At 42.5% G+C, this 27,647-nt stretch overlaps 1 protein-coding gene across 2 annotated transcripts in view; it reads left to right on the top strand.

The window, feature by feature from the left end:
• DDHD1 (DDHD domain containing 1) overlaps positions 1–27,647 on the top strand; it is a 66,763-nt gene that overhangs the window by 8,206 nt on the left and 30,910 nt on the right. Inside the window, exons 2-5 of one of the 2 annotated variants that reach the window (XM_030950414.1) lie at positions 5,425–5,598; positions 10,574–10,675; positions 17,448–17,576; positions 19,476–19,623. In XM_030950414.1, coding sequence (XP_030806274.1) covers positions 5,425–5,598; positions 10,574–10,675; positions 17,448–17,576; positions 19,476–19,623 — 553 coding nt within the window. The remainder of the gene's footprint in view (positions 1–5,424; positions 5,599–10,573; positions 10,676–17,447; positions 17,577–19,475; positions 19,624–27,647) is intronic. The other variant, XM_030950415.1, reaches the window with a different exon arrangement.

Raw genomic sequence — 27,647 nt, forward strand, 5'->3', positions numbered from 1 at the left:
CCCAGAGAAGTGTTTCAGGCCAGGAACTTGGTAAATGTATGAGCCCTTCATTATTTAACTTAATATAAGACTTCTAGTTTTATAAAAGAAAAGTTAACTTTTAACTATAACTGAAAAGTTAATATAAAACTTCCAATTTGAGATGTCACATTTGCAGCCTCAAAGTTGCCTTCAGCTTGTGCAGGTATTATTCTCACATGCTGCAAATTGTTTGCCACTGCAGTAAGAAGGAAATCAAATTTAAGGAAATGTTACCGCCCCAAAAAAGCAGGAATCTGAAATTAGTGCACTGAAGAACATCTCGACCTGGTGGTGTTTTATACGCTCGTGTTTCTTGCCTCACTTCTTGGTTTTGGGCTGGGAGAGCTGGGAGTTGTCAATTTGAGCAAAGCACCAGCTTTAATTTAAATTTCTGAGCCTCTGAATATTCTATTAACCTTTTAGATCTCATTTGTGGGTAAATCATCATAAGTGTCTTGGGGCTGGTGGCTGCAGAGTGCCAGGAGTGCCTGGGCTTGGCCAGCAGTGAGTTCTTATCTCTGAATTATCTCACTTTGGTCACAGTTTCGTGCTCCTGAATCAAGGCAGGTGGAAAAGGCTCCTTTGAGCTGTGCAAAACTGAAATTTAAGGCTATGCCCTGTCCAGCAATGTGCTGGCAGGAAATGAAGGATGGAATTGGTGTGTTAGAAGGGAAATTAAGGCAAATTCTGCTCAGTTATGACTTTATTGTGGTGGATTAGCTGGGTTTTTAATCCAATTTATATTAGATGTGAGGAATAGCTGGGTTATACACATACACTACACACACATGCTGCAGTTTGTATGTTGCCTACAGTTTTTATTTTAACATAATTCTCGTTATTCAGAGGATTTTGGTGATTATCATAATGCAAATCACTCATGTTCTTATCACACCATTAATTACAGCACTTGTATTCTTTTGTTCTTTGGATTTTCAGGGGAAAAAAAGACCCATTTGTGCAAAAATAAATAAATCCTTTGTTGCAGAGTAAATCTCTTAAACTGATTTCCTCTAAAAGTGGTAAAATACGTGTGACTAATTAAAATTAAGTGGTTTTCATCTACTTTAAATCTCCACCATTCAGATTTATTTAGAAATTCTTTTATAAATAAACCATGGAAGTGTATAACCAGTCAAATATGTTGATATCTTTCAGTCTGAAGCACTGCCAGCTGCAGATTATATGGTGTAAGACTTAAGGCAGTAAAGAAATCAAGGCAAATCCTTTCCTAGGGATTGAGATTGTAGGGATAAGGATAAATAACGCTTCATGTTAAAGATTTGGAATTCTGTATTGACAAAAAATAAATTAAATTACCACATGATGTAATTTCAGTGTCTTTAACTCTTCCATAAAACAAAAGTAACTGAAAGAATGTAGTTTAAGCTTTGTGAAATACCTGAGTATGCAAGACATGAGTGAATTTATTGAAGGTGGATAAGTGAGGGCTAAAAATTGGTGAAATTGGGTGCTGAAATGGCAATTCTGGTTCATCACTTTTTAATGCTCTTTACTGTTGTAAGTTTGCATCAAGTCTTCTGAACTAAACCTGGGGGTTTTCAGTGCCAGCCCCCGTGCAGGATTAAACAGAGGAGCTGTGGTTAGGAGCCTCTTTCCCAGTGTCCCAGCTTTCACTGAAAAATCCCTTGTGTGAAATTATTTCCCCAGCCCATCCAGAGTATTCCATGGAACTACCACTGATGCACTTCCCTGTCTTCATTAACTGAAGTCTCACTTGCTTTTGGAGACCTTTAGAACTTTGGTTGTTGTTGGTTTTCTCAGCTTTTACAGAGATGGGGTAACTGAGAGGTGTTTTAAAGGATTTTATTCTATTATCAGTCTCGATGAGATGTAACACTTAATGCTGTTTTATCAGAGGGTAACTTATTTCTTGGTCACAATACCTTATAAATGTTTTTCTGCCTATTAACTTTTGCTACACAATGTTGTTATTACTTCTAACAGCAATCATCTGTGTTTTTATCCCACATGGTCTTGCTGCAATGGATCTTTCACATTTCTCATTCTCTAAAATATCTGGTTTTTTGCAAGGCCATATTTTGAAATTTGTTTCTAGTTCAGTCTCTCAACAAGTTGTCATAGAATTGGAGGTTGTCAGAGAGTCTTGGGATGGTTTGGGTTGGAAGGGACCTTAAATCCCACCCAGTTCCACCCCTGCCATGGCAGGGACACCTTCCACTGTCCCAGGCTGCTCCAAGCCCTGTCCAACCCGGCCTTGGGCACTTCCAGGGATCCAGGGGCAGCCTCCCCACCCTCATTTCTCCCTAATATTCCCTCCTAATCTCTCCTCTTTTAGTTTGAAGCCATTCCCTGTATCCTGTCCCTCCATCCCTTGTCCCCAGTCCCTCTCCAGCTCTCCTGGAGCCCCTGCAAGGGGCTCTGAGCTCTCCCTGGATTTTCTCTTTTCCAGGTGAACATTCCCAGTTCTCTCCCAGCCTGCCTCCAAAATGTGGTTTTGTGTGCTGTGATCCCAGATTTGATGCTCTCAGCTCTGCAGGGCTGTGTTCATGTTTCTGAGAGCCAAACTGTGCTGCTGATGGCAGGAAATGTCATTTTCTGCCTTCCTCCTCCTCCTCCCCTTCCAGGTGGTTTTCTCTTGAAGTTTTTCTGTAGCTCAGGGTTCAAACCTGTCCCCCCCAGCTTGTGATGGGAAATCAAAGCAATTTGTGGTTCAGGCTGGTTTGGCTGCTCTGAGAGTGTGCAACTGTTTAAAGGAGGGAATGGGAAAAAGAAAAAAAGGCAATTCCTTGGTCCCCCCAAAATCCCACAGAGCTAGAAAACAGAACTGCCCTCACTCAGGTTTTTCAAACCTCCTTAATTGTCTTTGGATCTAAGAATAATCTATATTTGCATATGAACACCCTTTCCAAAGTCAAATATCATATTTATTCCAAACTCAAGTGTTCTGCAGAGATTTCATGTGAAAATTTTTCTTATTTCAAACAGTTTTTCCCATCTGAGCCTTTCTGGGAAGGGCTCAAGTTCTGTTTGAGAGCTGCTGTTGAGTGCTCTTGTAAGGAACCACTCTGGGAAAGCTTCTCTCAGGCAAAAAGAGCCTGAAAATATTTACTTTAATACTTGATGGTTAGAATTTTAGCAATCTGTAGGTGGAAATTCCCATGTGAAAAACTTGAAGCCCTTCAAAACTGAAAAAGAGGTGTCTTGTACTCAGTTTGGAGTACAAAATAGTATTCATGTGATTATTATTTAAAAGAAGAAAACATATTTCTGCCTGTGGATTCAATGAATAGAGCCTCATCAGGCTGCTTAGTCAAGAATTAAGGAATTGCTCACAGATTTTCCCAGTGAGGATTAACATCTGACACAGCCCTGTCACTGCTGCAGCCACAATGGGAGCCTTTCTCGACCCTCACATTTCATTTCTTCCTACAGACAGAGCTTTGTTTGGCAGGGCAGCCTGGCTGGATGTGTGTGCACTGAAAAATGTGGATTTCTGACAGGTGTAAAGTGTCTGGGACTACAGCAAAAGTTAAGGAAAGAGACTGGTGTGGTTAACTTTCAGTTCATGAAAAACAAATATTCATCTTTCACCCTGCATTGATGGGATGTAGACTCCAAAATTAATCTAAATTTTCATGAAATATTGAATTTCCTATGCAACTTGCAGGCACTGCTAACTTGTGCATTTTACAGCTGCTCAGAACTTTGGTTTTTCTGATATTTTCAAGGATCAATTTCCTTGAAATGAATTTGAAATTCCCTTGCCCCGTGGGGAGATTATTTCGAGGTGATTTTCCTTTTGTTTTTGTGACGTGTTGATTCAGTGGTCTGAGGGATGAAAATTTGATAGTTTAGAGGTTCTGAGTGAATTGTGGAGGTGTTTTCAATTCTCTGTCACATTCTCACCTGGCAGCACTTGGTGTGGAAGTGACTTTAGGGCACAGCCAGCACCTGTGGTGTGTCTGTAGTGGAGGCAGCACGGAACCAGGAGTTTGTGGGACCTGAGCTTGTGCTCACAGAGCTTTGGGACCAGACCAAAAACCCCTGCCCGTGGCTGGGTCACCCCATCCAGCAGTGCTGACAGACCAGAGATCCCTCCTGTGCTCAGGCACTCTGAAATCTATTGTTTCATGTTTAATTTTCACCTGAATTTCATGTACTGTGTGTTTGCATCTATTGTTTCTTTTCCAATTTCTCCTTCCCAGCTTTTTTTCTACCCTGTTCCAGGTCAGAGCAGATCTTGGAGCAGTGAAGCCTTTTTTTTTTTTCCCTTTATCTCCTTTTTTTTAAGCCTTTTTTTGTGATTGAGTTCTTATTTGCTTTGTAGAGCTAAATCTTTGTGGTCAGTGTAACACACACAGGATATTTGGTTTTGGCTGAGTCACTGAGTCAGTCTATACAAACATATATGTGTATGTGTGTGTATATGTGTAGAAATGTATATATATGCATATATATGTATAAATGTATATGTGTGTATATATATATCAATATATATGTGTGTGTATAGGTATATATATGTATATATATGTATATATTTATATATAAAATATCTATATACATACATATATGTATGTGTGTATATGCATGTATACACATATATATGTATATATACATGTATGTATATATATTTTTTATATATATATATATGTATATATTCATATCAAGTGTGCACTGGAGGTCACTGGTCCCACTGCTCTGTGCTCTTAGCAGACCCAAATCTGTGTTAATCCCATAAAAACCTGGATTTGGGATCTTTGGGGCTTGTGGGTCACTGAATTTCTCCTTGGTTTTCCAGATGGAGGAGGAGGAATTCAAAGCTGAATTACAATGGATGTCACTGTCCTGGGTATAAGAGGGGAGTTTTTGCTCCCTGTAGTAAATGTGGGCAACAATGAAGCACAGTTTGATAAAGAATAAGCACCAAGTTATATTATTTTAAGAGATTTCTCTTCTGCCAGGTGCACAGCAAGTGCTGAGCCCCCACTTTCCTCATTTGGAGAACTGAAACTGAAACAAGAACAGCAGATACCAAAACCAGCCCTCAGTAAAACATTGATTTTAATTTAAAAAAAAAACAACTTGCATTTTTAAATACCACCATTTATGCTAATTGATGTGTAATTTGGGTTGTTGGAAGTGCCCTGGCAGTGTCCAAGGCCAGGCTGGGCAAGGCTTGGAGTAAACTTGGGTAGTGGAAGGTGTCCCTGCCATGGCAGGGGTGGCACTGGATGCAGTTTAAGGTCTCTTCCAACCCAGACCATTCTGGAATTCTGTTTTTCTGTCCATCTCTCACATCCTCACACACAGCTGGGAAATCTCATTAGCTCAGGTTTGCAGATTACACTACATTTCCTGCTCTCAGTTTGTGATTTGTGGCTTTAAAAAAACCTCTTTTTTTTTTTTTTATTTTTTTAGAGTCTGAAAAGATCCCTGTCATGCGTGGCCAGTGGTTTATTGATGGGACTTGGCAACCTCTGGAAGAGGAGGAAAGTAATTTAATAGAGCAGGAGCACCTCAACCGCTTCAAAGGCCAGCAGCTGCAGGAGAGCTTTGATATGGAAATATCCAAACCTGTTGATGGGAAGGAGGGTAAGATTGTTTAGATCACTCTCATACATTTTTTTTGACACTTGAGGTCTGCTTCTCCTAAGTAAGAATGTGATCTGCTTTGGTTTTTTATCCTGTAAATTGGGGAACATCAGTTTGTTCTCCCATTTTCCAGTGTGGGATTTTCTGCTGCAGCACGCTTGGGGAATGCTGTAAAAATTAAAGTTATGGAGAAACATCTTGTTCCCATTGTGTTTCATATCTTCTAATTGTGTTTGAAATCTCATTTCAAACTAAAATCTCTTGGTGGGACAAGAGGAGTCAGTGTCCAAAGGCAAACTGGCTGATTGCTCTCTGCAATCCCTCATTCTCTCAGCATCCCTAATTCTGCCCTAAAGGGAGTGGGATCATTTTTAAAAATCACATTTCATTTTCCATTTTGATTCAGGCTGGATTTATTAGTTTTCAGCTGCAGTAAATCTTGGGCATGCATTCTGTTGGGGAAGTCCTTACATTTTAATGAGCAGGCTGAGGATGTTCAGGTAGTGTTGCTGAGAATCTTTTTCTGCTGCATGGAACATTTTTTAAATTACTGAAATTACTGATTTATTATTTAATGTACACAGTTGAATTGATTGCTCAGAGCAGGTATTGCACAGCAAAAAATCAGAATTTTTTGCCCTTCACACTTTTGGCTGTCTCTTGCTTGAACAATCTACAAACCACAAGCTTCAAATACAGAGGGCCCTCAAGATATCTCAGCAGGGATTTGGTTGTGTTATTCTTTACAAAGAAACTTTATTTTTGAAGTGGAGCTTTGTGCAGAGCAGTTACACAGGGTGGGAATGGCTGTGTTTTGGCCGTGATTTCTTATGTGTGACCACACAAGTAAAGCCTTGTTCAGAAATTGGAAGCCTAGCAATAAATTCTGTAATCACTGTAATGAAAACCAAAGTGTCATTTCTTGATTTAGGAAGTTTTATCAGCATTACAGAAAGTTTCTAACTCCCCTTTAAAACTAGTGAGGCCTTTATGATTTTTTTTCCTTTTCTGTGCTACTTTAAAAGATCTTTTCACCTGGCCAAGGCTGCAGAGCAATTTTCTGCTAGAACAGCTCTGTCCAAAAGCTGCATGAAGCGGTGTGAGCCCTGAGCCACAGCTCTCTGCCTGTACAAACATCCTTCTGGAAGGCACTTTACCTGTATTTCTGATTTATTGTCCCAGAGGCACAAAGCTCAGGGTTGTTAGTGGCAGGAATTTATGGTTTTTTACATGGAAAGCAAATCTTTGTGATTCCTGAGTGCTCCCAGCCTTTGTTAGTTTAATTTTTGAGGGAAGGCTGCACTGGTGCTTGGGTTCTCCTTATAGAGTAAATAAGAGAGGTCAGAGTTGGGATTTTTTCAGATAAAGTCTGAACTATGGAACAGAAATTTTCAGATTTGATGTTGGATGGACTGGGGAGAGTGATGAGGAAGATATGACCACTGATATTTAAGAAAATGTGAAAGATCAGAAAAGGAAACTCCAAATTCAGGTGCCAGTGCCTTTTCTAAAACCAAAGTCACAAAAGAAAAAAGGCAAAACAAAAAAAACCAGAAAGCACACCCCCAAAAAACAAAACAAAACAAAAAAAGCCAAAAACCAAACAAAACCCCAAGCTGTATGTGGCATCACTTCAGTGGTATATATGTCAAGTCACCAGTAGGTTTCAGCAGGGTTTTTTGGTAATAATAGCAGAGTTGCAGGACAATTGCAGCTGACAGTGTGTGAACAGTGGTTTTGTCATTCTGATTTCCCTCTCAATACCTCTTGGAGCCTCTGGCATCCACAAATGCCATCTGCAGTGGCACTGGGAGAGGCTCTGCAACCGGTGAAATAAACAAAATTAGCTGAATTCAGTTTATAAATTTCTTAAATGCTCCATTTTGCTGTAATTGCATCCTGTATGAAGCAGTTTTTGATGCCATCAGGGTTTACAGGTACCTGTTGTTTATGATCAGTGAAAGTTGAGCTAAATCTGGAAATATCCATTGGGAAGCAGTGACTGTTCCCAGTGCTGTGATAAAACCTTGTGAGGGATGAAAAACTGACCAGGTCCTCTGATTCATCAGCAAAATTAATACAAGCTGCTGCTGTAACAGCCCCTTTGTACCAAGGATTACTCCAGTAATTGCATTTATTAATTGTATTAAATTTATTAATTCTGATTCATTTATTAATCCTGGATTGTAGCTGGTTAACAAGGAAATCACCAAGCTTCATCCAGGGCTTTTGGTGGTGATAAGAGGGATAAATAGCCCATTATTAAACTGTTAATCCCAGCAAAACTTCCTCTGAAAGTGCAGAATTGTTCAGGAGGAGGGTCTCCAACCTGCAGCCAACAAATAACATAATGCCCATGCTGACATTTGTGTTATTCTTTACCAAAAAAAAAAGTTTTTTGCGGTTTTGGGAGCACAAAGGGCTTTAAATGCAGAAGGGAACAGCAAGCACAGAAGACAGGGAGTGATTCCCCAGGCTCTGTTTTCCATGGGGCAGCCTGGAGATCACTCCTTTGCTGAGCAATCTGTAGTTTGCATTTTGATTTTCATCCTTATAAACCATTTAATTTCATGCCTTGCAAAATGAGCTTGGTTTATGGTGCCTGATGCCAGTGACTCCTCTGGGTGCCTGATCCCCTTCAGTGCATCAGATAAATTACTGTTTTAATGGCAGGGTGCAGAAATGGGGCATTTTGTGATCAAAAGGAGCTTGGCCAGCAGGTCAAGGGAAGGGACTGTCCCCTCCTTGCTCTGCTGAGACCTCTCTGGAATTCTGTGTCCTGCTCTGGAGCTGGGAGAGCTGGGGGTGCTCCCCTGGAGAGGAGAAGCCCCATGAGAGCTCAGAGCCCTTTCCAGAGCCTAAAGGAACTCCAGGAGAGCTGGAGAGGGACACCTATGTGGCAGTAAATAAGTTTAAAGTTTACAGAATGACAGAAGATTTAGAAACTGCCTTTTCTTCATGCTGTGGCAGACAGTGAGTTCAGCTCCTATCTGAAGTAGCCCATCAGAGGAGCAGCATTTTGCAAAGATTTCTGACCTATCCAGGCTGTTGTCAGATAAAACAAGACCAGTTAGGTTCCTGTCCTCTATTGCTCCATGGACTTTTTCAGATATATTCATTTAGTGATGATGGAGTGAAGCTGAATGTTTTATTTATGGGATAGGAAGGTATAGGAATGTGGGTTTTGTTGACGGAGTGACAAAACTATTTTTTGTTGCCTTAAAAAGGAAATAAGTGCAGAAGTTTCTCTCCTCAATTAGGTGAAAAGACATCTCATAGAACCTGGGGGACTTCACCTCAAACTTAAGGATAGCTAATTGGACAGAAGCCAAAAAGTCCAGCCTGGGTAATTTACTAGAAAAAGCAGAGAACAAAGAAACCAATCACTTTTTGTGAGGTGTTTTACCAGGGGCAAGAAGGCCTCTTGCACCTAGATCAGTTTTTCCCTGTAAAGAGTTTATTATTTTGCCTTTTATTAAAACCTTTTTTATTTTCCAACACTCCCACAGAAGCCATCCTGCTGATTTTATGCCTTAGTCTAAGGTAGCTGAGATGTCTTGGGTGTGAAATAGATCTCCAAAAATTTGAGACCTGGCTCAAAAATACTCATGTTTCAGGAAGGTAGGATAGGAACAGATACAGTTCTTTGTATTTGCACGGAGAGATGCTCAAAATTCAGCTGGAAATCACTCAAGCAACCTGATTCAAACCTGAAATTGGATCTGACTTTGAAGTTGATCCTGATCTGTGAAGAGGATTGGAGCAGATGAACCCCAGCAGTGCCTCTGCCAAAAAGTAGTCTGTGATTCCATGATAGACATACAGAAATAAAAAATCCTGTCAGTTAGAATTAATATTCCAATGCATTGATTTTGAGACACCAGAACTCTATTGGGGTTTTTCTTACAGAATTTCAGCGCGTGGTCAAGGCCACAAAACCTCTAAAAATTCCATTTGGAAGAGCTGATTTTTTTTTTTTTTTGGTCTTCGCTTTCAAATAGTATTTTCTCACTGTATAAAAAATTTATATAGATTTTTGGCACAGCTAAGTTAACCTTTAGATGGGAAATTCCTGTTCATAGACTTGGAGAGTTGTGCAGGTCAGGAGGGATCTCTGGGGATGCTCAAACCCAACCTCCCTGCTCTGATGAGAGCAGCTTGCTCAGGATGTTTCCTGTGGGATTTTCAGGATCTCCCAACAATAGACTCCACAACCTCTCTGAGCAGCCTGTTCAGTGTTTTACCACCCTCACCATGAAAAGCAATTTTTCTTCTACTTCCCTTGAGTTTCCTGTGTTGGTTCTTCCTGAGGGAAGTAAAAAGCCAGTGCGATATTGCAAATTAAATTATTCTGTGGAATCCCCAGTGCTGTAGCTCTGAGAATTTATTTTGATTTTCCTCCCCCCCAGAGAAGTGGTGTGCAACAATAAATACATTTCATTTGCACCTGCACTGAGAGCTGTGGGGACACCTGGGGCAGGTGACACAAGTGTGGGATGTCACTCACTTTGCTGGATCAGGGAGTGCTGAGACCTTGCAGAACGGGGCAAGATCAGGAGATTTTGCCTAATCTAACTTTTAACCATCCTCTTATGCTCTTTGGGGGAGAAAAACCCCAGAGTTGTGCTTAAAATGGAGGTTTTAGTGCACATTTAGGAAGGGTCAGTGTGTTCTACCCTGTACCAGGGATGATGCTTTAGGTGGCTCTGGTGGCACCATGTCCCAGTGCCTCTTACTGATGCCTTTACCTCTGTTGTGATGTCATAACTGCTTGTGAAGAGTGAAAAAATTGAGTTTGGGACCTGACTTGCTACAAAATCTCTTGTTTTGGTTTGTTTTTTTAAGATATACATTTTAGCTCTTTCTAGAAAGTGTGACTTTATTTTTTTTTCCTAAAAAATGGTGATACTAATGAAAAAAAAAATGACACCCCTTTTAAAAATTTTACTTTGAAGCTCAGTGTTTTTACTTTTAGTTCTCTACTACCTCCCTCCCTTCTCCCTCCCTTCTTTGTTCAAATGGAGAGGATATAAGGAGAAATCAGATGCTGCATGTCTTAAGAGAAAGCATTCCCAAGGTACAGTAATTGGAGATTTCTTTTTTTTTGTTTTAAATTTTTTTTTTGGTAGTGCTCCTGGCTTAGGAAGCTTTAAATTATAGTTTGCTTGTCTCAATTAAATATTAGATTTACATGCTTTAGTTTTTTGAGCTGTATCCGTGCAATTTCTTTCCAAGGGGAAGGAAAAAGCATCCTAAAGCTTAGAGGAAAAGTAGAAGTGTTGTGAGTCCTAGAGAGAAGTAGATGCTCATAGTGTCATGCAGTAATTCTTATTAGAATTGTTTGTGGCTGATGAAAACTGTGAACATTTGTTTCTCGCACTCTTTGGTGTGATTTGGCTTTTCCAATAAAATAAAAGCTATTTTTTTGGGATTGCAGCAGGCCTGGAATGAGATTAATTCTTTCAGAGAAGGAACGGAAGGTTCCTTCCAGATAATGTTTTGTTTGCTGCTTTCTTTTGGATAATAATCTTTAATTTTAAGTTATAATTCATTTTTGCTGCAGCTTTGGAACGGAATGAGTCCCTGGCCATGGGCTGGAAAAGGGGAAGCTGTGTGGATTATAGCTCAAGGCTGCTGAGCTGCAGAAAACAGCCCTGACCTTTGCAGCAGCTGATGTCCTGCAAATTTATTTCAGAAAGTGGGGGGAGATCTTACAGGAGCCATTAATGATTGCAGAAGGCTCCAAAGTTCTTGTCACTGGGCTCTCTCTGCAACCTCTAAAGCCAGGAGTGATTAAACTTTCACTGACTCCTAAAACCTTTCATTTAAAATGTAAATGGACATGGTAGGTTTGTAGTTGTTCTTGTCATACCTTGTATTCTTGTGGCTCCTGGGGATGTTGTGAACTCTTGAGAGTTTATTTTGACATGCATAAATGTTTGCCTTTTGACTTCCTTTAATTATTTTTTATGTGATTGGGTCCAAATGGAAATTTCTGAAATCAAAATGTTTTGCAGTAAAATTTTTCCTGCCTCTTCTCACACAAGGAGCCCAAGTCTGTTAAAGGTGAATCAGTGTAATTCAAGCAATGAGAAAGGACTTCTGCCTTTTCTTTTGTAAATTGAAATTCTAAAATTATGTTGTGCATTTGTTTTCCTCTCAAATCATGCTCAATTGTGGTAATAAATGTGCTCAAATTAGAAAAAAATTGAAATTAGGTGGTTGTGTGACAAATAGTGACAGCGATGAATTGAGAGGTAATGAAGTGCAATGTAAAAAACGACAGCAATGTGAGACATTTTTAATTAAGAGCAATGGCCTTTTTAATGGTTCTTTAAAAAAAAATAAATAAGAAAAGGTTTTTAAATCTACAGGTTTATGTAGCAGAACCTGAGATTCATTTCAGAAGGAGCAACAGCAGCCAAATTATGTTCTCAGCTCCCTGTACCACGTGTCAGGCTTTTGTGTGGCACCTGCTGCTTGCAAGACAGACTAATTTAAAAATCCTTGGGGAAAAAAAATAAAGAATGCATGAGAGGTTTTGAGACAGTCTGTATCCAAGCTCTGGTCTCTGTCCTGGCTGGAATGACAGTGCCTGTGTCCTTGGAGGCAGTGTCAGCTCTGAGCACTTCACAGATGCTTTTCCCTGGATGGATTCTGACTTGAGCACCACCAGACTCTGGGGAGAAAAGATCCACCCCGTGCTTTGCTCTTGGCAGGTGGATGGAAGCATCAAGGAGAGAAGCAGGTATTTAGCTAAAAAAGGTGGTTAATTGTGAGCAGGTGGCCCCAGGAGGTGCTCAGGCTGGGAGGATGTTTCCATGTGCACAACACCGTGCAGGGTTTCTGCTCCTCTGTTATTCTCCATTTCTTTGACTCAAGATGAGTCAAAAGCCTCATGGAGATCAGGTTCTGCAAGGCTTTAGGAATATCTGTTCTGTGTTTTAAGGTTCATTTTTCATATTCCAACTTTTTAGGTGGGATTTTTTTCCCTCGGGGCTCATCTCTCTTGGCGAAACTGGAGTTTGTGTGATAGCAACCACTGATTTCTTCAGCTGAAAAAAATCATTTCCTGGTCCCATCTTCCATCTCCAGCAGGGCTAAGCTTTTCACATGCTCAAACTGTAGGAGTCTGTATTGGTTGGTGTTCCTGAGAAATGTTTCATTTCTAAGTTCTGGCTACAAAAGAATCCAAAATTTGGCCTCATCTCCAAGGACTTGGCCTTCAGTCCCTAACTAAAATCCCAGAAGGGCTCGGGATAGAAGAGACCTTAAATCCCATCTCATTCCACACCTTCCACTAACCCAGGCTGCTCCAAGCCCCACTGGCCAACCTGGCTTTGGACACTTCAGGGGTGCAGGGGCAGCCACAGCTTCTCTGGGCAACCTCAGGGCCTCACCACCCTGAGTAAGGAATTTCTTCCTCAAATCTAATCTAAATCTCTCTTCCTTTAGTTTAAAACCCTTCCCTCTTGTCCTCTCTCTATCTCCCCATGTCAGAAGTTGTTCCCCCTCTTTTAAAATCCCCCTCCAAGTTCTTGGATTGTGATATTTTCAGGGTCCCCTGTGGCAGGAAGGAAATGATGAATCTGACTCCATGTTCTTAGGAGGCTCATTTATTATTGTATCATATCATATCATATCGTATCATATCATAATGCTAAAACTATACTTAAGAATAGAGAAAGGATACAGACAGAAGGCTAAACAAGATACTAATTAGAAACCTGTGACTCTCTCCAGAGCCTTGATACAGCCGGGCTGTGATTGGTAATTAAGTTAAAACAATCCACATGAAACCAATCAAACAACTACCTGTTGGATAAACAATGTCCAAACCACATTCCAAAGCAGCAAAACACAGGAGAAGCAAATCAGATAATTATTGTTTTCATTTTTCTCTGAAGCTTCTCAGCTTCCCAGGAGAAGAAATCCTGGCAAAGGGATTTTTCCAGAAAATATGACAGTGACATTGGAGGCTGCTGCAAGGTCTCCCCAGAGCCTTCTCTTCTCCAGAAGAGTGTGCTGGGCTTTTCTGCATCTGGGGAAGATGCACCTGCAGAGGGATGTCTGTGGGAATGCTGTTAGTGCCAGGGAAGTGCCACACAGGAACAAATCCATGAAAAGTCAGGGCCAGATGAGTTTTCTGTCCCTGTGGATTTATGGACATGCAGATTGCAGTGAAACCCAGCACCATCCCAGCTTGGTGCCCTGGAGAGACCCCTCAGGTGTGGAATTTGTGCTCCTGGAGGATGCAGAGGGATCCAGGGGCAGCCACAACTTCTCTGGGCAACCTCAGAGCCTCCCCACCCTGAGGAAACAATTTCTTCCTTATCTAATCTAAATCTAATCTCAATCTCTCCTTTAGTTTAAAACCCTTCCCTCTGGTCCTCTCTCCATCTCCCCATGTAAAAAGTTGTTCCTCTGCTTTTAAAATCCCTTCCAAGTTCTTGGAGTCAGGTCCAGAGGGAGATTTCTGTCCCCATGGATTTATGGACAGTCAGATCTCAGTGAAACTCAGCACCATCCCAGCCTGGTACCCTGGAGAGACCCCTCAGGTGTGGAATTTGTGCTCCTGGAGGATGAGCAAGAAGAGATTCCCCTGTGCCTGTCCTGCTGCCTCATCTGAATTCTGCCCCTGGGCTCCCTCAGCCAGGCTGTGACACTCCCTGGTGGCTCCCTGACACCTGGGACACCCTGAGCTGCCACTCTGAGCCCCTCTGGAGCTTCGCAGGACAGTCCTTCTGTCAATCCTGTCCTCTCCTCACCCTCAGGAAACATCACTTTCCCTTCCTCAGGCTCAGCTTCACACCAGCAGTGTTAGTCTGTAAAATCCCATGCCTGCAAAGCACACTTGGAATATTTTATTTTTTTTTTAGGATGTTTCTTTTCAGACTGCTGTCAAATCCTCCCCAAAGACACATTTTTGTGTTCCCTGTCTCACTGTGAACACCCCCTGGGGCTGTCAGCAGCAGAAGCTCCTTTTGGTTGAACTCTCAAGAGTTTTAATAATCTCTTCACTGTCAAATAATCACAGAATCAAATCCCAGAAAGATTTAGGTTGGAAGAGGCCTTAAAGCTCATCCAGTGCCACCCCTGCCATGGGCAGGGACACCTTCCAGGCTGCTCCAAGCCCTGTCCAGCCTGGCCTTGGGCACTGCCAGGGATCCAGGGGCAGCCACAGCTGCTCTGGGCGCCTGTGCCAGGGCCTCACCACCCTCACAGGCAGAATTCCTTCCCAATATCCAACCTAAACCTACTCTTGTTAAAATCCATTCCCTGTGTCCTGTCCCTCCATCCCTTGTCCCCAGGTCCTCTCCAGCTCTCCTGGAGCCCCTTCAGGCCTTGGAAGGGGCTCTGTGTTGACTTTTATCTTCTTTTTATCTTCAGGGTCATCACAAGATGGTGTTTCTTGTTGGGACTCAGATGTTTGTTAGTTCTTATCTCTGTCACAGCCTCACAAACCCTGAGTTCTGCAGCACTTCACCCCAACAAACTAAAAATGGAGCCCCATCTCTCTCTCTGCAAGGCCTTTTAAGGATAAACTGCCCAATTAAGAAATGACACCTCAACTATTTTCACTTTTAACCCAATAACCAACCGCCCATGCCCACAATGGGAACTTTTTTATCCAATTACACAAAACCACCCAAACCCATGGAGAAGAAGGTGAAGAAGAAGGAGCAACCTCCGCGCCAAAACCTCCATCTTGCTTTATATCTATTACTACATTCTAAAACCTTAAACTCTAAGTTTTCCACCCTGTGATATCACACACTTCTATTCAATCTCCACACCCACAATCCCACTTCTGTCATTCCATTTTGGAAGCTTCTCCAGGGCCTCAGGTCAGTGCAGTGTTCTCCTGGGGGTCAGAGCCTGGCAGCACAGAAAGTCTGAAATTCTCAGCGATTCCCAGGGTTCCAACAGCTCTGAGCTCTCCCTGGATCCTTTTCTTCTCCAGCCTGAGCCCCCCCTACTCTGTGCTGGTGACATTTCTTTGGATGCAGCCCAGGGCACATTGGGCCTGCGGACACACATGGCTGGGTCCTGTTGATCTTCTCCCCCAGCACCCCCAAATCCTCCTCCTTGGGGCTGCTTTCAATCCCAGCCTCAATTGTGCTTGGGATTGCCCTGACCCAGGTGCAGAACCTCACACTTGGCCCTGCTGAACTTCATTTGAAATACTTTGGTGCTTCTGCATCTTGTAGTTGATGTTCCTTCCATGCCCATGAACAGCTTAAAAGTGAGGAATTTGTTCTTCCCAAGGGAAATAATTAGTGCAGGGTAGGGAAAAGCTACTTGTTCCTTTTTGTTCCTTCCATTAGAGAGGCTGGACTAGATTCCAGAAGGAATTTGAGGATCACTGCACTACAAATTACTGTTTTTTCAGAGATTCAACGTCATCTCTTCCTCTTCTTTTTTTTGGGTGTTGAACACAACACCCTCCAAAGGGATCAAACTTCCACCCCTCCTCTGCCAGCTTCCCCAGGATCATTCTCTCAGAGGGATTTTGCAGAATGCAGATGGAACAATTCCTGAGCACCTCCTGGACAGACCATCTCTGCTCTTCAAAGCCAGGCTTATTTCTTTCTTCTTCCTGCTCTGCCAGTGGAAAACAACGATGTAATTCCAGTTATTTTGGTGAATCAGTTGTTTACCACAAGGCAAGGGCTAATCCTCTCTTAATCCCCGTGCTCCTTACAGATTTTGTTTAGTTTTTCATCAGTCTGTGTCAAGTCTGTCTGCTTTGGCAAAGAAACAAAAAATTTTGCTGGAGAAAAGTCACAACATCTGGCTGAGCCTGGCTGGTTTGTGCTGTAGCAGAGTTAAAATTGGAAATTGTGATGGCTCGGGCTTTCTCAGAATGTTTTTAGAAGAGTATAAAAAATTCATTTGGGTGATTCAAGGAGGAGACAGGTTAGGGCTCTGCTTGCTGTGGAAAAAACAACCCCAAAACAGCCCCTGTGGGTGTTTTCCATGACTTTGGACTTCCCAGCAAGAGCAGTGACAGATAAATCACCATTTCTTTGGTCACAGGGCTATTGCTGTTGTCAGCTGTGCAGATGCTCTGCCCCCCACGTTCAACAAGACCTCAGCAGCGAATTTTGGTGAAATCCAAATTATTGTAACCCAGCTGTGGCACTGCTTGGCTCCTGCAAGCTCCAAGCCTGAGATGATTTTGATTTGCATCACAACGTGCCTGTTGTTTAATCCTGACAGTCAGGCTGTGTGTCATGAGGTCGGGCTCAGAGCTCAATCAGTTCCAAATCTGGAAAAACACAATCGGTGCACAGAAAAAAACCCGACCACCAGAGCTCTTAGTGGCTTTTCAAAGAGCTACATTCTGTTCTGTGCCAGAAATTGCCCATTCAGAGGCTCATTGAGCTGCATTTCCAGCTCTGAGATATTTCTGAAAGGGGAGAAATGCAAGGCAGCCTTGGGAGCCTCTGTGTTAGAGCAGAGCATGGGAGAGAGGGCTGAAATTCCACTTTTTAGTGATGGAAATACCTGGGGCAGCCACCTGCTCATCACACCCACCTTTAGTATTTCAGGATCCATTACCTTGTCCCCTTTAAGGGAATATTTTGGGCAATTCCCACTCCAAAATGAGGGGGGAAAGGGAATGATGTGAAGTGTCCTGACAGGTGGTCTTCAAACTGCTGCTTGTCCTGCTCAGGTTAAACCCAGCTATAAAAATTCCTCAAGGTAAGAAATAACACAAATTGATGCATAATGGAGCTCTAGATTTTAACCTGTGTGTAAATTACCCTTCTTTCTCTCTGTCTTTGTTTTTTTTTCCCTCTTCCCCACCTAAATTCAATTTATTTGTTCCTTTTTTGCTGCAGCCATTCACAGTCTAAAGCTGAGCCGTAACCATGTGGACTGGCACAGTGTGGATGAGGTGTATCTGTACAGTGATGCCACAACATCCAAAATTGCAAGGACTGTCACACAAAAGTTGGGGTTTTCCAAAGGTAAATCTTTCCCAGACTTTGTAAAGAATATTGTAAATGCCAGCATTTGAAGTTTAACTCCAAAAGGTTTTAATGTGAGTAGCCCACTTTGGCCATTCCATTTTTTACTTTATATGAGTATTCAGAGTCCTTAGCTTGTGAAAATAATTGTAACTAGATGTGAATATTTTTAAATTTTATTCTATTTAGATATGAATATTTTTAAATTTTATTTTATTTACATTGCATATTTGATTTATTATATTTTAATTTTATTCCATATTTTGATGGGTTTGGATGCAGCAGTTAGCACTACATAATAAATACATGAAAATATTACAGTGGCAGAGTCCAGAAGCTAAAATTAGAATTAAATTAGAATTCAATGTAAAATTAGGATTATTCCTGTAACAATATAAGGATTACAGTTCCTTTTGCAACCTTAATTTTACTGCTGGGTACTTAGATATTGTGATGCGTTCCTTAAATACATGACCGTACCTTCCCTCTCCCCACCTCATCCAGCCTTTTTTTCTGTTCATAAAACAGAAGTATGAACTGACAGGAAAGGGCATTTAGACAGAAATTATTTCCAGCAGAAATTCAGGCTCGTTTAAACTCAACACTCCCAGTCAGGCGGCAAAGCTGAGATGGTTGGAAGAGGGGGGGATCTCTCAAAGAAAAAGCAGATTATTGCCATCCTAGAAAATGGGAATTTGTCCTGTGCAGGACACCAGAACAAGAACCTGCACATCTGGTTTGTTCCTTGAAGAGACAAGGTCAGGTCACAGCTCTGACTTTATTCTGCATCCTCTGCCCTGTAATTAATGCCCTCTTACCCCCCAGGACTCCTGGGTGAACACTTAATTAATGTTTCCTTTAAAAATAGTATTCAGTGCTACAATTCCAGAAGAAATGAAGTCATTTATCCAGAACACCATGGGGATAATGTGTAATAAATAATGAGATCTGTCCCAAACAATTTGTGGAGGAGAAATATCGAAGAGAAATTCACTTGGTAAACAAAACCTGTCTTGGCTAAAAAATGCCCTCAGTGGGTTTGGGGTGTTTTCCTCCTCTTTAAAACCAAAATAAGCTGTTAGTTCCAGTTTTTGAGGCCAGCACTGGTGCCTGGTGTGGTCCCCTGAGTGTCACTAGAGGGGGATGGAGGCACATTGTGCCCATGGGTTTGTCAGCACAGCAGGGAGAAAATGCCCACATTTACCCTGGGGAATTGGGGTTGGCCACCGAGCTGAAGAACAAGGGGGGAATTTCAGGTTGGATCAGCTCAAAACAAAGCAAGTTTGCCCTATCAAAATGATAAATTTTAAAGGTTTTCAACCAGCTCTTTTAATTGAGGTGGATAAAGTGACAACACTTAATCACTTATGTGGCCAGGTCATTTCCATGATGTGGGAGTAAGGTGGAGACAGCAGGAATTTCATTGATTGAGACGCCCAGGAGAAGGATTTTGTGTTGTAGAAGTGGGTGCACAGTTACACAGCTGGTTCCTGAAGAGTTGTTCTTCAAAACATGCCTGAAATTAATTCCCTGTGCAGTGGAAGTGGCTGTTGATATCACCTGGCTGCTCAAGTCGTTCAGGCCTTTAAAAGTGCCTGTATTTTAAAATACAGGCACTTACTTGGAGGGGGTATTATTTGCCGTCAGGTGCAGAATCCTGGAATTCCTGGGTTTGTGATAAGGCAGAGTGTTAGCTTTAAAACAAATCTCTTCGGGATGTCTTTGTACTGTACACACTCACATATTTTAAAATAGATGCTAATCCTTTAATTTTATGATTCTCTATTATATAATCTGATTTTCAACGCGCTGGCTTGAGACAAGCCAAACTTCTGTCAGCAGAGGAGAGCACTGCACCTGGCAGAATGTCACTGATGTGGGATTATGTTCTTTCTGCAGCTTCAAGCAGTGGGACAAGGCTACACAGAGGCTATGTAGAAGAAGCCACATTAGAGGACAAGCCACCCCAGACCAGCCACATTGTGTTTGTTGTGCATGGCATTGGGCAGAAAATGGACCAAGGAAGGATCATCAAAAACACAGCCATGTGAGTGCTTTGGAGTGTTTGAAGCAGCCTTAATGTGAGTGACAGCAGAGCCTTTGGTTTGGGCTGAATCTTTCCCTGTTTTCCTTCTCCTCCTCTTCTGCTGAGTCATTAATTATTGTGTTGTGTGTACACTGTTTTTTATATTAATTGGGATGTATGGATTTAGGGAGAGCAGCTGTGAGCCAGAAGAGCAAGGGTTTATTCTGATTTTATCACCAGCACTTGTGACTTTTGGGGAAATGGTGAAGAGGATGTAGCCTCAAGTTGCAGCAGGGGAGGTTCAGCTTGGACATCAGCAGGAATTTCTCCATGAAATGGTTGTTAAGCATTGGAAGGGGCTGCCCAGGGAGGTTTGTATTTGCTGGGAATGTCCCCATGAAGGCAGGAATGATGAATCTGGCTCCATGTTCTCAGAAGGCTAATTTATTACTGTATAATTCTATATTATATTAAAGAATATTAAACTAAACTATACTAAAGAGGACAGAAAATGTATTATTAGCTAATAATGAAAACTTGTGACTCTGTAAAGAGTCTTGACACAGCTTGGCCCTGATTGGCCAATAAGTCAAAACAATTCAGAATCCAGTGAAACAATCTCCAAACACATTCCAAAGGCACAAAACACAGGAGAAGCAAATGAGATCAGAATTGTTTTCATTTTCTCTGAGGCTCCTCAGCTTATAATACTATATTATATTAAAGAATACTAAACTAAACTATACTAAAGAATACAGAAAAGATACTTATCCAACGCTAAAAAGATAATAATGAAAACTTGTGACTCTCTCCAGAGTCCCAACACAACTTGGCCCTGATTGGCCAAAGAGTGAAAACAACTCCCAGCAGAATCCAAAGAAACAATCACCTGTGTGTAAACAATCTCCAAACTCATGCCACATGAGCAAAACACAGAAGAAGCAAATGACATAAGAATTGTTTTCCTTTTCTCTGAGGCTCCTCAGCTTCCCAGGAGAAAAATCCTGGGCAAAGGGATTTTTCCAAAGAATGTGAATGCCACACAGGGAGGTTTGGAGTCCCCATCCCTGGAGGTGTCCAAGGAGGTGGCACTCAGTGCTCTGGGCTGGAGACTGTTATGAAAATTAATCCACAAACACCAGAGGTTTATGTCCAAAAAGGAGACAGAGAAGTCCTTTGGCTTTATTTGAATAAAGGGAGAGGCCGTGGTGCATTCCCCTGGGATCTCTCACATTTTTGGAGCATGCAGCCTCCTTTTTATCCCAATTTCCTGACCACAATTCCCTTCTCTCTTTCCCCATTGGCAGAGGTACTTGAGAGGTACAGACTTCCCAAAACACCTGATACCAGAGATTCCCCTCTAATGTACAACCCTCCCCTTTAATTTTTAATTCTTATGGAATTTAGGGGTTTTTCTTCCCCATTGTTTCTTTCATCTTTCAATGTCTAATTTCATTTATCAGCAAACCTGAAGTTTATTTGTAAAAGCAAATCTCTTTTTCCATTCATCAATCAGTGGAATCCTTCCCATTGTTTCTTTTATCTCCCAGTGCTGGTTGTATCTACCAACAGACCCGCAGCTTGTTTTCAAAGACAGATCTGCCGTTTCTCTCAGGACAAGGTGGGGATTGGACTGCTTGGAGGTCTTTTCCAGCCTGAAGGATTCTGTGTGAAATTCTGGCTCCTATGGTTGGTGGCTTTGCTGAGCAAGGAGAGGTTCCTCATTGGGGAATGTTGTTCTTCAGTGGTACTTGGGTGAATTCAGTGATTTCAGCAGCAGCTGGGAAGGAGCTGAGCAGAACATTTTTGATTAAGTGGTATGGGAAAGTTAATTTTGGAGTGGAGTCTCTCAGAGCTGGGTGTTGGGATAGTGGGCAGGCAAATTCACCTGGGTGAATTCAGTGTGCAACAGCTGGGAAGGAACTGAGCAGAACATTTTTCATTAAGTGGTATGGGAAAGTTAATTTTTGAATGGAATCTCTCAGAGCTGGGTTTTGGGATGGTGGGCAAGCGTAGTGCATCTTGTAAAAGAGGGGGAATGGGGAGACACAGGAATGTTGTCATTCCTAGCAGGACAGGAGCCCTCCATGGATGAAGCTGTTGCTGTGAGGCTGCTCATGGAGTTCTGTGCACAGAGCCTGGCTGAAAAGCAAAATGTGACCAAAAAGGCTGTGGAATCTCTTCACTGAAGGTGTTTTGGTTTGCAAATGGCTCTTAGGAATGATGTTTCCCAGAGCTGTGGCTGCTCTTTTTCTGGCAGTGTTGAAGGCCAGGTTGGAGCCCTGGTTTAGTGGGTGACATCCTCACTCATGCCAGGGGTTGGAACTTCATGATCTTTAAGTCCTTTCCAACCCAAAGCAATGTGTGATTTTTTGCAGCTGAAAAGATGGTTTTGAGTCCTAGAAAAATTACCAAGTCCTGATGTGTGGGGGACAAGGTGGCACTGAGGAATCCCTCACTAGCTGGAAGAGGAGGCTGAAAAGATGTTAATTACAGATCTGGATGGTTCAATAGGTGTGTCCCAAATAGCTCCAAGTTCCCTCAGCACTGACAAACCCGGTGGCTGCTGTGGGAAGAGCTGGGATTTTGTGGTGGGAGCTTTGTCACCCTCCCTTTGTCACTCTGGTCAGTGTTTGTGTGCTCTGTGACATTCTGTCATCAGCCTCTTGTGTCCCCACAGCTCTTGGTGCCACTCCAGCCTCCTCAGGGGTGCCAGGGTAAACCTTTTGATGTCACTTGTGTGTCATTTGTCACCTCAGAGCACCAACCTGCAGCTCCCCATCCCCTTTCCTGCCACTTCACTGCTCTGTTATTCACTTTGTTTAAGAGTGAAATCAATCCAAAGCTGAGAGAAAAGGATCCACAGCCTTTGGCTCAAAGTTAGTCACCAAAATCAATGTAAAAACTTCAATTTTTGTGGGATGGAATTACACTGGGAATGCAGATAGCCTCAGTATAAGCTGCTGTTTTAACAGTGACCAGAAATAAAGCTTCAGCCTTGGAATCATTACATTTTTCTGCTTTATCTTTCTCCCTCCTCCATTTTCCGTGGATACAGGGTGGATTAACTTCAGCTCTGGTCACAGTGCAGAGATGTTCATTCATTCCATAAGTCCTGCTGTAATTGGCAGCCCTGCATGTGAAATACTTTCTCAAAAAGGGACACAAGACTTTATGTGCTTCAGTAAATCTCACTCACATCCTCAAGAAATACCAGACAGCATTGCATAGCCTTTTAAAATGCTAATTATTGGCATAAATTGTGCATTCTGCACAAAATTTGCAAATTAAAGCATCATTTTAGATTGAAGTATCTTTATTTTTTCTCTTCCTTTTTTTTTTTTTTTCAAATAACAACTTAAAACTTATCAGTGAGGAACATCCCATATGTTGCAGAGAGAGATTTCAGAAGGAATGTCTGCCAAGCTCTCACAAGCCATACTGGCACTTTCTGTTTGCACCTTCATCCATGATATTTGTGTTTGGTTTTTGGGGTGGTTTTTTACAAGCTTTTCCATTAGGGACACAGTGGTGCCTTTTGAAAAAGAAAATTAATAAGGAAAAGTATTTTTTGACCATTCACTCTTGTAAATCAAAACTAAGGAGAGAAGATGTCAGTGGGGAGGGGGGGGGGGTTTGCCTTTTAAATGCACAATTTTTAGTAGCAAACCTGCAGCTAGACCCCACCAGAGCTCATTTGACACATTCTGTCCTCAGGTTACCACCTTGAGAAGAAGCTGGTGCAGCTCCCTGGGTGCTGCTGCATCATTAGGCAGATCCTGCTGGTTACAGAGCTGAAAACAGAGACCCCTTGTCCAGGGAAATTCCAGATTATCCCTGCTAATTTCATTAAGGATTGCAGCTCAACCTCCTCATTAGCCTGGCTGGATGCTGTGGTTGCAGGGTGTCCTCTGAGTAGGTAAATGGAAAAGATGATGCATCTTAGGGATGCTTGGATGAGCAGGTCTGTGGTGGATGTGACATAGTTTTGTTTCTTCTCTGAGTAGTTAAACACATTTATTATCTAAATGTAGCACAGCAGCTGGTGCAACAAGCTGCTCCTGTCAGCACTGATATTCCCTGGAACTCTCTGGGAAGAGACATTCCCTCCTCCAGGCTGGAGCAGAGATTCAGCTGCCCCAGCAGGAGCTCTGAGCTCTGTTGGTGCCACAGGGATGTTTCTTTAAGGGAGAAGGCTTTATAATCTGTATTTCTGCCTAATACAAAGCAAGGTTTTATGGCAGAATGTACTTAATTGGAGGGGGTTTTATTTGCCATCAGAATCCTGGAGTTCCTTGGTTTGTGATAAGGCAGAGTGTTGGCTTTAAAATAAATCTCTTTGGGATGTCTTTGTACTGTACACACTCACATATTGTTATCTGGAAGGGATTTTTTCCTGTGGAAGTTGATCTGTGGTTTTGTTGAATTTGTGGGTGAATGGAGGGGGAGATGTTGTTACAAATATTGAGTGTTGGTTCTGCCACCCAAACCCATGGAGAAGAAGGTGAAGAGGAAGGTAAAGAAGGACTTAAAACTTCTGTCTTGTTTTATATCTATTCTTATATTCTAAAACTTTAAACTCTGAGTTTTTCACCTTGTGATATTGCACACTTCTATTCAAACTACACACTCGCCATTTTAGTGCTATTAATTAATTTTGGGAGCCTTCTCCATGGCCTCAGGTCAGTGCAGGTTCTCTTGGGGGTCAGAGTCTGTCAGCACAGAAAGTCTGAAATTCTCAGCATCCAGGACTCCAACATCTGAGTATAATTTAGAATCATGGAATTGTTTGGGTTGGAAGGGAACTTAAAACTCATCTCATTCCTTTGGCAGGGACACCTCCCACTGTCCCAGGCTGCTCCATGCCCTGTCCAGCCTGGCCTTGGGCACTTCAGGGATCCAGGAACAGCCACAGCTGCTCTGGGCACCCTTCAACCTCCACAGGGCACAATTCCCAATTCCCAATCTCCCATCCATCCCTGCCCTCTGGCACTGGGAGCCATTCCCTGTGTCCTGTCCCTCCATCCCTTGTCCCCAGTCCCTCTCCAGCTCTCCTGGAAGTTCCCCTCAATGTCACATTTTTCACCCCAAACCTTCTCTTCTCCAGGCTGAGTTATCCCAGCTCTCCCAGCCTTTCCTCACAGGAGAGCTGCTCCATCCCTCTTGGGATCATCTTGGTGGCCTCCTCTGCCCATCTAGGAATGTTCTTCTCCATGTTCCCACCCTCCTTTGCAAAGCTCCTGTTGTTTCACCTGACCCAGATGAAGGTCAGACCTTTCACCTGCCTTAGGCAGGCTTTAAACCTTTAGGCTGGACTAAATTTCATCATCTCCTGTGCTTGGGGAATGAGTGAAATGGCTCTGCTGTGCTTTTGCAGAGCAGCTGCAGTGTTGTGTCACTTCTGGGCTGCTCTCAGCCTGAAGCTGGGCTCTGCCTCTGTCTGAATCTCCTGTTTGGATTCCAAAATCACATTTGTCTGTGCTGCTCTTCACAGCCCAAAAATTGCTGTCTGCACAAGCACCAGCATCTTGGCCTAATCACCAATTACATTTTTATTGCAAGTCCCATTAGAAAGCATTTTAATTGTGGATTATCATTAGGATAATTGCTTTGGAATAGCTATTTTGGTACATTTCCATTGCTATGCAAGCCTGGGCAGAGCCTCTCAGAAGCCTTTCACTGCATTAATGTGTGCTGCTAGAATCTCAAATGAAGATTTTCCTGTAAAATCTTTTCTATAATTTTAGCTCTTCAGGTATTTGGTAGTTCTATGTTCCATTTAAATCCTTGTATTGCATTAAATATATATTAAATGCTTGTTTTTCATCCTGTGGTGCAGGAATTAAGCACCCAGCTGGTAAATATTGGCTTACAGGTTTCAACTTGAGCCTGTCTTGCAAGAGAAGTTCAGAAGTTCAGTGCCTACCTTGCAAGAGGTAAAAGGTGACAGTTGGGGCATGAAATGCTCTTGGAGCAGCTTGTTTTGTGTTTTTTTATTACCTAACACGTGGCTGGGTGTTGGGCAGGAGCTGTAGCAGCCTGCTCAGGATTTGGGTGTATCCCCAGGGCTGTTCCTATGCCCAACCTCCCCAAATCCCTTGTTTCTGCCCTTGCCCTGCTCACACCATCCCAGCTGTAAGCTGGAGCACTCCAGTTGGTGTAAAAAAGTGGGATTGCATCTGGATGCTAGTCCTTCTTTACCTTCTTCTTCATGGGTTTGGGTGGTAGAACCAACACTCAAAATCTGGAAGATGCAGGGAGTGGGTGCAGTGGAGTTGGGAGGGGACGGGGAGTGCAGTGCTCTGTCCCTGCAGGGCAAAGCCTTGCTGCCCTTTGGAAAGCAGTGCTGGAGGAGAGCCTGGAGCACCTGCATCTCCCAGGATCCTGTGATCAACCAACAAAGCACCTTCAGTGCCTCTGATGGTGCAAAATCCTGTTGTTATTCTTCAAAAGGATGGAGTGTGGATCCCAGTTGTGCTTCCTTTGTTTGCATCCTGGAGATTCCATCTCTGCTCTGGAGCAGGATGAGTCTGTGTGTGTTGCAGCAATTTTCACAGCAGTTTTCTGAGAGCAGCAGTGGCAGAACATGACTTGAGTCTTGAGTTGCTCTTTGAAAGCTGCCTGTAGGGAGAGTGGAGTTGGCATTTCTGCAGCTGAGCTTTGGGAACAGCCTCTCCCTCCCATTTCCTCATCTCTCAGCACAGCTCCATTTTCACTGCTCACTTCACCTTAGCAAACTGAGCCCAGGCCAGCCCTGAATTTCCTCAATAAAGTGCTATTATTTCCTCAAGGAGGCAGTGAGTGCTGCCTGTCACTGACATATTTTCTGAAAAATACCTTTGCCAGGATTTTTCTGCTGAGAAGCCTCAGAAAAGAAATGCAAACAATAATTATCTGATGGCTGTGGAATGTGGTCTGGAGATGGTTTACCAACAGGTGCATCTTTGATTGGTCTCATGTGGTTGTTTTTGCTTCATGATCAATCACAGCCAGTTGTGTCAGGCTCTCTGAGTCTATCATGGGTTTTTTTAATTATCATTCCTTGCTGGCCTTCTGATGAAATCCTTTCTTCTATTCTTTTAGTATAGTTTTAGTATAGCATTTTTAATATAATATCTATCATAAAATAATAAATCAGCCTTCTGAAACGTGGAGTCAAGATTCTCATCTCTTCCCTTGTCCTGGGGACCCACAAGCACCACAACAGCTTTGAGGGAGCTCCAGGGGAGTGAGAGCAGTTGGGGAATGGTTCAGAGCATCATTCCCCAGTTCTGTGACCAAAATCCAGGAATGGATCCACATGGCTTTGCAGGGAATAGTCAGAGTTCAGGTGGTTTTTTTTTCAGGGAACATCCCATAGCTCTGTCTCTTGGAATCAGGGTGATGGGATAAAGGGTTGTGACTTCAAACTGACACAAGGGGAAGGTTTAGATGAAATATTAGGAGGAAATTCCTCACTGTGAGGATGGTGAGGCCCTGGAACTGAGGAAGAGGTTGCCCAGGTGGTTGTCCCATCCCTGGAATGTCCAAGGCCAGCTTGGACAGGGCTTGGAGCACCCTGGGATGGTGGAAGGTGTCCCTGCCCATGGCAGGAGGTGGAGCTGGATGAGCTTTAAGGTCCCTTCTACCCCAAACCATTCTGGAATTCAATGATTTTATGAAATCAGAGTTCAGAGTAAGAAGCTGTCACTTCTAAGGCTTAAAGATCATTCCCTATTTCTCTCTCATGGATCATCTGGCTGAAGGGAGTCTGCAAAGATAACTTGACATTAAAATGAATAGTTTCTTCAAGCTATCAGGCATTTTGCTCTGTTAACATCAGCATCATTCTGCAAAATTTGGGAAGCAGCTGAAGCTAACTCAGTGTGCAGCTCCCCTGTTTTTAATGGAGTATTTGTAAATCCTACACAAATGTAGTAGCATGAGATTTAAAACAACCCCTCAGTAATAATTCTGAATATGTTAACATACCTCTGGAATATCCTCAATTTAAGCAAGGATGTATATCTGTGAAAATATGGGTTTGTTATTTATTATTTTAATCA

Source organism: Camarhynchus parvulus, chromosome 5, assembly GCF_901933205.1.
Source record: "Camarhynchus parvulus chromosome 5, STF_HiC, whole genome shotgun sequence".
NCBI classification, from domain to species: domain Eukaryota; kingdom Metazoa; phylum Chordata; class Aves; order Passeriformes; family Thraupidae; genus Camarhynchus; species Camarhynchus parvulus.